This window comes from Argentina silus, assembly GCF_951799395.1.
Source record: "Argentina silus genome assembly, chromosome: 4".
NCBI lineage: Eukaryota > Metazoa > Chordata > Actinopteri > Argentiniformes > Argentinidae > Argentina > Argentina silus.
This window is the reverse complement of record NC_139658.1, coordinates 3,741,242-3,756,287: the sequence shown is the minus strand read 5'-3', so window position 1 is coordinate 3,756,287 and position 15,046 is coordinate 3,741,242. Positions and strand designations below refer to the sequence as shown.

Genomic DNA, 15,046 nt, shown 5'->3' with positions numbered 1-15,046 from the left:
TTTTTTTTTGCAGCATTATGGCAGCATATTCAAATGAAGTGTTACTTGAGTTGTCCTTTCCAAATCTTAGAGAAAGGACAGGTTTACAGTTCACATCTTTTGAGAGGTGTTTCATTTGCAGTGCACATAGTCCCTCGGCTGCAGCTATCTTGTCTTGTTCAGTGAAGCTCCTGTCAGAGATCTCTACTGGCCCATGATCCTCTGTCACAGCCTGGGTATGTGCAAAATGAACAGAGGAATTGGAGGCACATGATTGGGCCGGGGAGCAGATTATTAGGAGGGTCTGCCATTTCAACAACTCAGTATTAACAGAAGACAATGCCTTTGCAAATAAGACACTCAATATCCCTCCCTCCCTCCCTCCCTCCCTCCCTCCCTCCCTCCCTTCCTCCCTCCCTCCCTCCCCCCTCTCTATATCTCTCTTTTTTCTTCTGCCTTTGCAAATAATAATAAACCTCCTAGTCTCTCTCTCTCTCTCTCTCTTTCTTTCTTTCTCTCACTCTCTAATTAATTAATAAATAAAACGCGCCCTCCTATGCCAGCGGTCACATCCGCCGCTGCAAAATGAACTTAACACGTCTCTCTGTAGTTTCCTGGGGTGCAAATGAGAGCGTTTCTCCAGTGTAATTTTATGTTGTTGCATTAAGCAAACAATTACCATGCTGAAGCAAGGGCAGTGCCCCTGCGGACACAAAAGGTCCAATCACAGATTCACTGACAAAGCATTCATTTAAAATGTGCCACACTGATGCGCTGGATGTGCTGGCAGTTAAGTGCTACTCTTCTGAGGTGATATTTAAGCCCCAAGGCAGACTACTCAGCCGGCGTGTTGCCCCCAAAGCCGGCGTGCTTTTGTTATACAACACAGAAGCCTCGCACTATGTGGTGCTGGAGAAAGGGTTGCATGGCATGTGTAGCTGGCTGTTTCTGCCCATATCCATTTGAATGAATGGACATTTGTAGGGAAAGACAGCCATCTGGACATGTGCTAAAGATGGATGAAGAAAAGCATGGCAAGATATGTGTGCACAAAAACAAATAGAAGCATGTCATCCGACAGTGGATTTGAAAATCACCCATACAGAAAATCAGAAAATCACCCATACATAAATACATAGACAAATAACCATACATTCACTTTCATACATATACACACACGACAAATATACTAATATTCTAAGAACTGTATTCTCACTTACAGGTACATCCACGTACTTTGAGGCAGCTTTCACCTTGGGATTGAGAAGAGACATTAGGTGTAAAAGTACAGCTCGGGAATCCAACTGTGCAACTTATTTTCATATCAAAAGCTGCATAATGACACTGGAGCCTCTACGTCTGAAGGCAGTACATGCAGTGAGTAATGGCAGTAAATGGAACCGTAACAGTGCAGCTCATTAGATTAAAAAGTGCAGTTATTAAGTGCTAAATTAATTAGATTCCTATTGTAGTTTTCACCACACTGACAAAAGGTACTGTATCATTAGGTGAGAAAGCGCAGGCTACAATCTACATTCATAACTATGCATAACAATGGACGGTGTATTATTAGAATAAAGCTGCATATGGTACTGCATTGCAGACCTGCCAGTGTGAGCGGATGAGAAAGAAGGGGATGAGAGAGAAGGAGTGTGCTCTTACTGTGAAAGAGAGGAAGGAAGAAAAGAGTGTGCCTTCGTCGTATCTGGACAGCTTGGCCAGGACGCTCTCTAGAATGACCACAAACTGAAGTGGAATGGAAAGGGGAAAGAAGAAGAGGGGAGAGGGGAGAGGGGAGAGGGGAGAGGGGAGAGGGGGGCATAGGAAGTGTGGTTATTTTTCTTTCATGAAAAAACGGATTACTCTACTTATGTTGGTGATATGAACAAGAGGTCTCATGACTATTCACTTCCAGTCAAACAACAGTGGTCAGCGTACCTTTGCTACTAGTAGAGTGATCATCTCTTTGACAGTCTCCTCAATGAGATCGTCGATTTGGGAATGGTACTGCCTCTGTAGGGAGAAAAAACATAGTTAGTCACAAGTCCCTTTCCCTTCTGCATCGTTAGTTGCATTGGAGGTGTCTCACAGGGGACAGTATGTTAGTAGTATGACTGCCAGGGGAGGCTGGTGGAGGTAGAAATCGGAGGACAGGCTCATTGTAACGCATGGAATGGATTGAGGAATGGTATCAAACACACGTGTTTGGAAGCACACTACATAGGCCTACTACAGTACTGTGAAGGACTGTGGAGTAATTCATTCTACTCCAGTAATTGGTATAAGTCACTAGATTCCAAGAATATGCAACCTCTCACATCTACCCCATGTATATTCAGTACCCTCTACACATACAGTATGTTAATTAAATCCAAACAATTAAAGTGTCAAAGACGGAGGAAAACTGCAATGACGGCTAATTATACATTTGGGAATCAGGGGTGAGATTTCAATTGAATTCTTAGCCACACTTACCCAGTCTCTAACAAACTTTCACAAGAGAGAGAAAAAGGAAAATGAAAAGAAGGATAGAGGAGAAATGGTGATGTGGCTATGCACACAAAAAGAAAGCTACGACTTAAAAGGCACATATCGAAGCAAAAGCAAAACTATGAGACAAAGCAATCGCAAGCAAGTGCCATTGAAACAATATTTGTGCAATTTCAGGAAAAAATGCATATACTGTATATATTCAAAATATATTGTATAAGCATACCATTACATATACTAAACAAATATGAGTGAATATAAACACATTTGATTTCCAGTAGGCAACTATCTCCTGGATTCATACCATTCAGAGGATAAACTACCACACAGCCAATAAGACTTTAAGTGGTACTTATCCTGAATGGACTGACTGATCTGTTGACTGATTTTCTTCATTCATACTCAGATAAATTGTGTACTGTATATTCCCTCTGCAATATAACAGGTGCAGACTTGCACTGGCACAAACAATGTGTTGAATGTGGCCCTGAGAGCTGGTCTGAGGCTGTGGAGGGTGAATTACAGGCCAAAGACTGGTTAAAACTGGTGATACAAATGGCATGTATCGTACCTCCTGGCCCAGCTCCATGGCACACAGCTTGGCCGACTGGGCCTTGGCGTCCACCATCACGTTGAACATGGTGCAGATGGACTGAGGCACGCGGAAGTCTGTAGTTCGACTGCTCTTCTGAAGCTTGGCCTCGAAGGCCACCCGTGTCCTATAATAATAATAATCATAATCATAATCATAATAATAATAATAATACAATTAGATTTACAGTGCCTTTCAATTTCACTGTACAGAAAAAGAAGAAAAATAGCAAGAAAAAGAAACAGTTGAAAAAGTCCTGGAAATAGGGAGAAGGATTAGAGAGTGAGGTTTCAGAGTATGGTGTAGTACAAGACTGGTAAAAACATATACTGTACATCAACCAAAATTTGTGGCACACCACCAGTATGTAGTGTATGTACAGTATGTATGTGTCTGTGTGCATTCAAGGCTGATTCAGAACCATGACCTCACCGTTTGACGCAGGACTCGATCATGTCGCTGGACATGAGCTTGAGCCTGCTCTCCAGGTGTTTGCCAAACTCCTCTTCGGGCCAATGCAGGTCTCTGATGAACGTCTGAAGCGCGTCAAGTTTCCAGAAGAGGTCCTCCGAGGTCCCTGAGCCATTACTGCACAGGCCAGAGGGCAAGGGGTTAGAGGTTACAACACTAGCTGGTGCTCAACACTGGTGGTTTTACATGGGGTTAGAAAACCACATCAGAGAGCAGAGGGGATAGGGGCAAATCCATGTTTCAGGGTTTCATTTGTGTGGGTTATTTGTACCATTTACTGATTGCTCATAACATCGTTTTGGGTGAAAGTATGTTTTTTGCTGTTTCTGCCCTATATATAAATTGTGATAATTTGAGTCAATTAAATTGACTGGCAGTCAGTGTATGGTAGAAATAAGTAGACATCAGTATGTCCTTGACAAACTAATAACCACCAAGAGTTGAATGGTTATTTGGGGGTTATTGAGGGGCCCATGCACACTCCAGGGTGGTACTGTAAGTAGTGGACCATGAGGACACATAGTGCAAAGGGAGGATGCTCTCAGCGGTAGTGGAGAAGATTGCATCCCAGGAAATGTCTCCTGACCTATGTTATCTTGAGCCAACTTAAGATAACATTGGTCAATATTGGACAGTGAGCAGTCTCTCTATGTATCTTCTGCATCTCAGTGTATTAGAGGGAAATACAAGCACAACAAATTGCTTATTGTTAACCGATGTGAGGTGAAGGAGAGGTGAAACTCTTTCAAGCCAGGAGAGATTGGGTAAGTAAACACACCATGCATTATCAGCAGGCAGACATCCCCAGTAGAACCTGACTGAAGGGAAGGGATAAGGGAAATAAATTAAGAGTTTGGGAATGGGGTTTCTGGGATAGGGGATAGGGTCTAGGGGAGTAAGATATTTGGGTTTGGTTAGGAATGGGGTTTTGGAGAGGAGAAGGTTGGATATTAGGGCAGTCGGTTTGGTTGGTAACCCTAATGCTATGCTGATGCAATGGTACCTTAAACGTGGTTGGATGGAAAGGTAGGTACAGTAGGTAGGGGTGAAGGACACCGCAGTGGACACTGGGGGGTCAGGAATGGGGATCTTAGGATGGTCAAAGTTCTACTATGTGGGATGCCAGCTGCACTGAAGCTACCTCACACTTCAGAAGAACATTTGACACACTCACAGAGGGTGGGTGAGGTTAGTGAGGGTACCCACCCACATCATCCAACTCAAAACCCTGCATACACAGACAAGTAGACCCCTCAAGGGAATATCCAGACACGGGGACCCCTGCCCACCAATCGAGGCCCAGAGAGGCCCAACAAGGGGTAGACAAAGACCTGTCCTCTCCTCTACACAACAGCAGACTGGATGAGGTCAGGGGGATCAGGATGGAAAGATACAAACTGACCACATTAAGCCTGGATTTGGTTTGCTATCATTCAGTCAAGGTATACTGCCATGGACAAAGTATTCAAGGGAACCCAAAAAGGGTTGCAAGTGAAAATAGGCCACAATTCACATCATCAGACTTCAAATTAATGTCTACTTATTATCTCTTGTTCATCTTCAGCACAATTAAAAGTCATGTGTTTATATCTTTTCACCCTCTGGTTCAAACACATGCAGTAGGAGGAAAAATGAAAAGCTGTTGAAGGTTCTTCATTTTGAAACACTGCCTACTCCTTCTACACTTCCAATGCTGGGGTCTTGGCATGAACATGGCTTCAGGTGAAAGAGCATTGTATAGAATGATGTCCTGGCAACAGAATATCTGCTGTGTGGCAGTTTTCCACAACCTATGTCAGACTTGGCTGAGCTTGTTATTTACCATTATCAGAGATATTAAGGTGGAGCCTGTCCTTGGTGAATTTGGCTTTGTCTTTTTGGCTGACTTATGAGGCACCTGAACCAGTGCTTAATTCTAGAATATCTCTAGTTGCTATACCTTTAACTTTTGGCCGGGAATGTTTACTTTTAATTAGCACTACTGCACTGTATGTGATGGTATCAATTTGGCTCTCATCAGTTTTTTGGCTACTCCAGAGGCAGCTCTTTACTTGGGTGAGGTGAGTTGGTGTCATTAGCTGCTTACTGGTTATCTACAAACATGGGATTTGGAATCCTAAAACTTGGAGACAGGGTCGCACTCAGGGGGACGCTGAGTACCTCTGTGCCGTTTCCTTTTTACACCCATTTTTTTTTGTGTCACCGTTGCTGAAGACGTTTCACTTTCGTTTTAAAAGTGGGATAGATAATGTGTTATGTGTACCTAAAGGTGTAGAAAGAGTGCTTTTTAATTACCGCGTCTAAACATAGTAGTAGTAATTACCTTCACACTTTCTCTCCCCTAGGTCCTCCTAGACACACATACACACACACACACACACACACACACACACACACACACACACACACACACATACACACACATACACACACACACACACACACACACACACACACACACACACACACACACACATACACACACATACACACACACACACACACACACACACACACACACACACACACACACGCATAGTGGTGAGACCTAATATGTAGACAGATTCCTCAAGCTGACAGAATCAAAATTTAAGTGGGACATCATTTTATGTGTCATCAACATCAAAGGAGAATCATTATCATGTGAATTACTGAACGTGCATTAGATTGAGAGTGTATGTGAGTGCCTTGTTTCAGTAGAGAGAAGTATCTGGAGACCAGGGCTGATCAAAGCCCTCTTTTGCTCTCTGCATGTTTACCATGTTTGACTAATATGGCTGCGACAGTCAATGTTGGCTAACACTATATTCTACAGTCCTGTTCCAGAAATTATGTAGCAGCAATGGGCACTTTCTCACTTCAAGGAATTTGACACATAGTACCAAATGGTATGTAGTGTAATGGTGCTTGTTTAAATGAATCCCAAAGAAACAAAATAGTTATAATTGGGTAATTATTAGTGACCAATTCACAATGTAATTTCCAAGTTAGATCTAGGGAGAACTCTACACTCACTCCCTATATCAATCTGGATTGGTGTACTGTAAATAGGGGTGTGCCTGTTCTCTGTTGACTTCTCAAATTGAGCCAGGGGACAATTTTTGACACCAGAGTGACTTGGTATCATGGAGTAGGACATGTGACATGTTCATGCCAAGGACACACACGAATAGTTCAGGCTCTAACAGAGACTCAATACACACTCTGATTCACAAATAGCTGCCATCCAGTTGGGAGGAGAAAAGCTGGGCATTTGTGGAAGGTTAACTGGTACTGCTAGATTTGGAACTTTGGGCATTTGGAGGTTGACAATTGGTAGATTCACATTGGGAAGATTACTTGTTATACTTCTGTGGAGAAGAAACAGACAGAAAAAAGAGGATGTGCTATAACAGAAGTAATGCAGATGGGTCTGACATAAAATGGATTAAGCCTACGAAAAATAGTCCACAAAAGAAAGGACATATTTGGAGAGGGTGAGTAAGCACCAGTAGTTAATTCAATGAAATAAGGAAGGGTGTCCTTTCAAATTGTTACTGAATCCATTGCTGAAAAATGACATTGAAAAGCAGATCAGCGCTGAAGAAAATAATGAGGTATCATTCCAAAACAACAGCAATTTATGTGAATAAACTACACTTAAAAATCACACTGAAAACTCTGAAGACTCTGAGGAACAAACTGAACATATGGTACATGACATAATTGCAAACTAAACGTCAAGAGAAGGTCTCTTGAAGTGGAGCACCAGGTGTACACAAAATTAACAAAAGCTCTTAAGGCTAGACAACATATTGAGCTAAAAAATACAACAATAGGCTCAATATTTGGTTCCACACAAACATTTATAATCTTACCTGTAGTGAAGGAAAACAAAATGAACAGACAAATGAATATATTTGTTGGAACTTGTAATAAAAGTTTGAAAACTACATTGCACTACATACATTACATTGTATGTTTTTGCAATAGTTTCCAAACCACTGACTGTTTCCAAACCAGATGTACCTATTGTATGAAATCAGGTATTTTACAGTACACCATTTGATGACTGTATATGAAAACAGAAACATTAAGTTTGTATGCTACTGCAAAGTGAAAAATACATACCGTAAACTGCAAAAATAATGCTTACAGGCCAATGCTAATATACTATACACCCCTGCATTAACATAACAATGGAGGTTGGATTGAACCAATTCATGTGTCCTTACTTGACAGGTTCCCAGGACTCTCTTTCAAAGCCCCTATGGATGGACTGGGCAATGGAGGACTCCATGAGGTCCACATATCTGACCACCAGGGGGGCGTATAGGTCCTGCAGGTGTTTATGGAACTTTCCATTGCACAGGTTATCTGTGACAGGAAATTACAGAGCAGACAGGAAATTATTCAGACGTTGGTGAACAAAAATGAGCTAAGGTTTCCTGAGCTAAGGTCACTAATTGAAGCGCAGTCTCTTTAAGAGGAAACTACCTACTCTTTCTTGACTCAAAAGATTGTTGTTGTTGTTGTGAAAGACATTTTGTTCACAATGACCTGGTTTGAAGACAGATTCATAATAATTTGGCACCATAAGAACAACAAATACAAGGATCTGAATAGTGCATAACCTCATCTTCCAAATGTTAATTAACAAAACACAAGACAGCTAAAAAATAGTAGCTAATAATAGGTGTTCATTATCAGTTACAGTGGGGTTCACCAGTTTATTTGTAACTTTTCTGGAAAAACTGTGGTATGTCTAATGTGGTAGTTATTTTTTTGAATGCCACCCAACACAGACGTTCCACATTTGAATCTCCACTCGTTCCAAACTGGTAAAAAGGCAACGTTAACACAGACCACAGGAGATAAAATGGAGGCCAGTGTGTGCTAATGCGATGCCTCACGGCTCCACAGTGTGTCTGTTTTTCTCTCTCTCCCTTTGAGCATTCTCTCTCTGTCTTTTTCTCTCTCCCCCTCTGAGCGTGTGTGTGTGTGTGTGTGTGTGTGTGTGTGTGTGTGTGTGTGTGTGTGTGTGTGTGTGTGTGTGTATTTGTGTGTGTGAGAGTCAAGGTCGATGATACACAGTAGGTGCGATGTTTGTTTTGTTCCCTGATTGCTGCTATCCAATTAGCCACTTGAGCGGCTGCTGTACACTTGGATGTGTTTGTCCAGGAGTGAGGACGCAGGGCTTGCCGCTCTCCAAGGCACCACTGTTTTAGCCCTCATTAACTGCTTGAATGGCGTCCGACGTTGGCGCCTGTCTGGTGCTAAGGCTATTTCCTGCCACATAAGCTAACCGCTACAGGGAGACAAAACAAATGACCTTCCGTGTAAAAATGCCTCCGTGATATATGGGGATGTGGAGTGTGTGTTGTTACTCTGAGTGTGTAGTGTGAGTGTGTGTCGTAACCTGATGTTTGTTGCGTACTGTGCTGCGGTACCAGGGTCTGCAGGAAATAGGGAGAATCTTGGAGATCATTCTACTTGCAATGGTGCTAGGTTTGCATTTAGAGTTGACTTATTATTCAATGTGATAGACATTGCAATGATTTGAACACATCTTCTGATGTCTATGTATGTTGTCATTAGATGTAAAGCATGCACAATGAAATCCATTCAATCATAACCACTTGTGCCTTTACTACAATGAATGCCAATCGAGAACAAATTTAAAAGACTGACATTTGTTTCTTTATCCCTGCTGGATCTTGTATCTATGGCCATTGCTATGCACATAACCAGTGTCCTTCATAACATAGTAGGTTTGAACAATTGGCCTTTTCGACAAATGTGGCAAAGGTGGCCAATCGTTCGGCACTAATAAGTGAGCATACCAGGCGTTTTTTTTTTGACTCCATTTTAGCGATTGAATGAACAAACTCCTAGACTCCTGCCTGATAAGCTAAAAGGAGAAAAAAATCCCCAGGGACAATTAGGACAGTGTTTCCCTTTTTCTCTCGCTCCTGCTTTCAGGACCATGGACAGCGCTCCTACGGCAACTGCAGTTCATTAGAGAGATGACAGGGCGCACAGCAACCATTCCAGATGAAACCTGTTAGTACCCAGCACAGAGCTTCCCTATTATGCTATTACCAATAGCCTTTGGATTTCTTCTGCCTTTTTAATGCACTCGGGTCAAATGCACGGAAGAGCCTGCTGCAGGAAAAACCTCATTTAGAATTTGGATCTCAACAGGACTCAGTCTCTATACCTCTCCAAGAGCCACCATGACTATAAATATTCAACCCAACCTAGAGTCAAGGTGCCGTGAGTATGTGCCATGAAACCTTCAGATGGAGTGTGTGCTAATATCAAGTGTATGCTGTGCTGAGTGGCTGTATGAGTGTTAAATGCTGCTGTACGTGTCCTTTCATAACTGACTGTGGGCACTCACAGTCGGTCCTCAGGAAGTCATTGAGAAGCTGGAAGAGAGGGAAGCTGTCCCAGCTGTCGGGGGGCTGCACCTCCAGAGCTGCGTCCATGTCCACAGCATAGAGAGACAAGAAGGTCTCTGCATGCTCCACCATCAGGTCTGACCACCAAGCAAAGGCCTGGGGATAGAGGGAGAGAGAGAGAGGGAGAGAGAGGAGAGGGAGAGAGGGGGAGGGGGCAGAGAAAGGGACAGAAACAGGGACAGAGACAGAGAAGGAGTGAGAAAGACACATTGAGAGAGACAGAGAGAGAGAGGGAGAGAAAAGATTGAGGAAAAAAGAAATAAAGGTGACAGAAAAGGGAAAAAGAGATAGATAGATATAGACAAAGAGACAGAGAGACACAAAAGCAGGGGTGAGAGTGTGAATTCACACTACAAGCACGTCTTTAAGCACTAGCTTTATAGTTCCATTCTCTTGAGAGAAGAGGTAAAAGGGAAGAATGTTACTCCACCGATCTATTTAAAAGGGCTCTTCTCTCCTCTCGTTTTCACAATAAAACTCAAGTTGTCACCTCGGAGACATCACACAGAGATCTCGGGGGGACACTTCACAGCTCAAAGCGCAAGACTGAAACACTGCGCTCCAGCACAGATAAACGTGTGCTTTTCTGTTGGCCCACAGAGGAAGAGACAGCTCCTTGAGAAGTGTCACAGGGAGATACTTTGACACACAGCTCCTTGACAAAGTCATTAATTTAGATAGATAGATAGAGCTGCTTCTGCTGAGTTTCCCCCCATAGAATAGAATCAGTGGAGTGACAGTGTCAGGAACGGGCTACTCTCATGCAAGTCAACACTTGTCTTCCCATGCTCCTCTACTCTTCCCCTGGCCCTCTAGAGCACCTGAGGACCCATGAAGTTCACCCATTCACATCGCCTCGCCCCTTGTGATGTGAATGTGCCCATGGGGGGGGGGGGGAAGAGTCATGCAATCTGAGGTCTCTTCGTGCCATGGGATTGTTGGCATGGGATCGTTGGCATGCAGCTCCAGCAGTAACCAGCAACAGGATCTCAAGAAATAACAAGAAATAACAATGGATGAACCCATTATGGGCGCCATAATCACCATATTGCATAAGTTGTCTTTAGGAAGGATAATGAGATGTGTCTATTGCTGGTTTTGCTGGTCTGCTGTCCGATCTGTTTTGTATTGGAGTAGCCTCTTAATCACAACAATACATTAGGAATTCAAACTCCTGAGAAGTGCATGCTTTTTCCATTGTGAGCACTCACAGTACTACAATGGAGGAGAATCTGCTTGTTTGGGTCACCTCTCCTTATCTTTCCCACAGCTTTCCCCAAACAAACACCACCACAGAACAGGGGGTCCATACACATTAAAATGCAGGATCATGAACAGGATCAGAGTTGCTCGTGGCAGTTTGAGTGGACAGATACAACTCTACAGGTTGGAGGGAGGGTGTATTTCAGTGGGATGGGGTTTTATAAGGAGGGGTTTTATGGGTCAGACATACAGGTACACTGCCAAAGTGCTTGTCGAGGTCTGCTTTATTACCAAAGGCAACCCCAATTGCTGCCGCTAAGGCAACCAAAGGCTGCACAAGCACTTGTTCCACTCTCTAGTGGGAGGGGCCAGGGGAAGATGGGATCAGTCCAGCTGGGTTAGTGGGCATCTCTAGGACATGCACAGAGTATTGGGGTGGGAATACAGAGGGCATCTTATCAGTGTTTATCACATACCTCTTTGCCCTGTCGGAATATTCCCCCGTGAAAAAAACAAAAACAATGACAAAACAGGAAGGGGTTAAGTCAGGTTTGCTTTGAGTTGGTCAAGTGGAGGACTCTTACTATTGAGCATTTATTGACAAATGTAAGATGCTGACTTGTAAAGTAGCAACACATTCAAGCAATTGATCAAAGTTGAATGGACAAAAACCTTAATCAAAAAGCAAAAGGTCTTCAAACATTCTTGTAAGTCAGAAACCACAATTGACGGGATATACAGTCTCCACACTTTTACAGGAAGGGTGAAAAAAACATTCCTGTGCCGTGAAAAAAACATTCCTGTGTTGCTGAAAAAGAATGCGATGCAACGGCAGAGTGAATCTGTCATCATCACACCTCTCCTACTCTCGCAGCCCCATGCATCTTCTGCAGGGGGACACCCCAGTTAACAGGAAGAAGAAACTGGGAGGAAATGACGTCAAAGGAAAGCCCTTTATCTAATGAGTGTCATTAAAACAGTGAATGGAGGGCATTTCCTTTGAGGTGGGAATTGAGTGTACAGGAAACACAGAGTGACCCAGTCAGAAGTCCCTGAGAAGAGAATGAAACGTTGCACTGGTCCTTGTTTCCCTCCCAATCGATACCCGATGCAATATGAAATGGATGAGAGAGGAGAGATTGGTCAGTGTGTCCAACGGGACCTCGACCTTGATTGACATTTTATGACCTTCGAAGCCACATTTTGACCCCCTCTACCGTGCAGGCCACAATGGTCTGGCTAGCATGCTCGAGTGAGTTATGAAAGAAAGAAGGAAAAGATGTGAATACTGTACCGACTGATTTCCAGTACTTGTGGCTGTTGCCTGTTAAATATAGAGTCAGAGATAGAACAAAATGCCCCATGATTCTCTGTAGCACTGGTAACGTCTTGCTCTGCTTTTGGGTCAGCTTTGCCTAACCAATTGTTGCAACGTTTTTTTTAGTGTGTGTTTGTGTGTGTGTGTGTGTGTGTGTGTGTGTGTGTGTGTGTGTGTGTGTGTGTGTGTGTGTGTGTGTGTGTGTGTGTGTGTGTGTGTGTGTGTGTGTGTGTGTGTGTGTCAAATCCAACTCACCTCAGCGTGATGCTCCTCATTCTGTTGGAGGACCTCTATGACCAACTCAGCCAGGCGAATGGTGTCCTCCAGTTTTTTGGCAGGGGTAACTAAGCGCCCTACATTCTCTGGAGCATAAAGGTCAAAGGTCAACACCTAAAACATGCCCTTAACATCTGATCAACTAATGCCCTGTACAAGGGCCCTGGCATAGAATAGCTGTGCTTGCATGCAGTTAACATCATACAAAGATAAAACAAATGACATGGCCTATGTAAAAGTGCTCCCAATTAGAATCGTTTTGCTCTTTGTTTAAAGTGAAACATGCAAAATAAAAATAAAAGTCTCCTTTGTTGCACGTTGACAACACTGTAGTGGTTCGAAGAACGTAGCACACCCAATTCGGAAAAACATTAAAGGGATAGTTCTTCCAAAAATCTATGTTTCAGGATCTTTTCTCATCTCTGAAGAGGTCTTACTGTTAGTCAAGTCCCTATTCCATGCATTCTAACAAGATGGTGCAAATCTTTCCTCGTCATTTGAGATTTAGGCCTACAGATTTCTCATCATAAATCGTAATATCTAATCCACAGATCCCTTACAAAGTGGACTCGCTGACCCCTTCTGAGGTATGAAAACATCTGACAACCTGAAACGTTTGAGGTGAACTATCCCTTTAATTGTCGAGAGTATTGCAGTGTACAAGCGAGCTCTCAGCAGACCTTCTTATAGATCACTGTTGTTGTAGCTAAGGGCAGAGGCATAGTCTGTCGCTATCTCTGCCTATCAACACAGGGTAATGAGGCTAAAAAGAACAATGCAGGTTTAATGAGACAAATTAAAAAAGGGATAAAAACAACGGGTACAATATGTTCTACAGTTACCATGCAAAATGTGCAGAAGGTGACTCATGTTATTTGTTTATGTGCTTACATCCACACATTAAATATTACTACAGTATGTGAATGCCCCATGTTAACATGTGATATGCAAAACAACTCCATGTGGTACCGGCACATTTCCCCATGTAAGTAGGATAACTGGAGGACAACCAGGATCAATAGAATACTACTGTAGTTACTATGACAATGTAGTGTAATGGCAGGTTATCCTGTATATAAAATAGCATATACTGTAATTAATCATGGAGCACTAAAAATAGACAATCTCTATTGTATCCTTTTCAATCCACAGGAAGGACAGTAATCGTGAAATAACACCAAGGGTTGCAGCTGAAGTGACCAATGAGTTGGTAATGCTACATATTGTGAACACAATGTTGACTGAGAAGGATGCTCAAGCTCTCACAATTGAAGGGTTGGCAGTCATATATCAGATGCTACCTGGTGTGAGTAAGAGTTACACCTACAATAACTATGCACTGTTGGCCAGTGCCATGTTTAATAGCCTGCTCTAATGAACCGCTCATTTTTGATTCACTTGCAGGTCATTTCAGTGAACACTGTTTAATGTATCTTCAGAGGTTTAAGTATGGTTGATGGGGCTTGGATGCACACTAACAGTCTCATATTGTAGCTAGTAGTTGCTAGAATGAGGTAAAGACCTTGCACAACTCCTGGCCTTTATAGTGCTCTTTGTCCAAAACACAACAAAGTAATTGTACTGAGGAGTGTCCTCAGAGCCAGGGGTCTAATTGGTCGTGTACAGACGCAGGGCTCTGTGACGCACACACACTGGCACAGCACTTAGAGCCCAGTGGTGAATTTGCATGGCATTGTTGGTCTGAGGATGGTCTCTTTGACTGAGGGGGGCTGCTAAAGGGATGGTCTGGTCACTTGTATGGCTGGGGGGTTGCAGAGAATGGCTCCCAAACACAGAGATCATTTATTCACAGATTGGAAGGCAGGGTGGGTGGGGGGGGGGGGGGGTGTGTGGGGTGGGGGGGGGGGGACTCGAGTCATATAGGTGAGGTATGGGCAAAGACCCTTTGTAAACCTCAAGTATTTGACTTTAAGAGCTGCAGTGGTTGCGACTGACTTAAAAGAGTAGGTAAGCCCGGTGCATTGTTAGGGGCATTCAATGGTAAATCAATTATGAGTTGACAGAAACAGTAATCAGCAAAACTGCGGCCCCCGAGGACAAGAGTTGTAAACTCTGAATATTGCACATTCACTTCACTATCAATGAAGGCAACACTTATGCCTATTAGGAGGAGGAAGATAGAGCTTCCTGTTTTCATCGGCATCAAGAGACTAAGGTTACACAAACCCCAATTAATTCTGTGAAAACAGTCTGAAGCGGCATTAGTGATGATATTTGGGTGCTATCATCATCTAGGAAATGATGTGTCAGTTT

General features: G+C 43.1%; 1 protein-coding gene across 5 annotated transcripts in view; it reads right to left on the bottom strand.

Annotated features, from left to right (window-relative positions):
* Positions 1-15,046, bottom strand: part of cadpsa (Ca2+-dependent activator protein for secretion a) — a gene marked incomplete at both ends in the record, with an annotated part of 89,581 nt that overhangs the window by 14,574 nt on the left and 59,961 nt on the right. For 4 of the 5 annotated variants that reach the window (XM_083667507.1, XM_083667504.1, XM_083667505.1 and 1 more), the window contains 8 exons: positions 1,200-1,232; positions 1,642-1,725; positions 1,918-1,992; positions 3,041-3,188; positions 3,494-3,649; positions 7,747-7,888; positions 9,915-10,071; positions 12,752-12,858. In XM_083667507.1, coding sequence (XP_083523633.1) covers positions 1,200-1,232; positions 1,642-1,725; positions 1,918-1,992; positions 3,041-3,188; positions 3,494-3,649; positions 7,747-7,888; positions 9,915-10,071; positions 12,752-12,858 — 902 coding nt within the window. Of the gene's footprint in view, positions 1-1,199; positions 1,233-1,641; positions 1,726-1,917; positions 1,993-3,040; positions 3,189-3,493; positions 3,650-6,735; positions 6,883-7,746; positions 7,889-9,914; positions 10,072-12,751; positions 12,859-15,046 lie in introns of all 5 variants that reach the window. The other variant, XM_083667503.1, reaches the window with a different exon arrangement.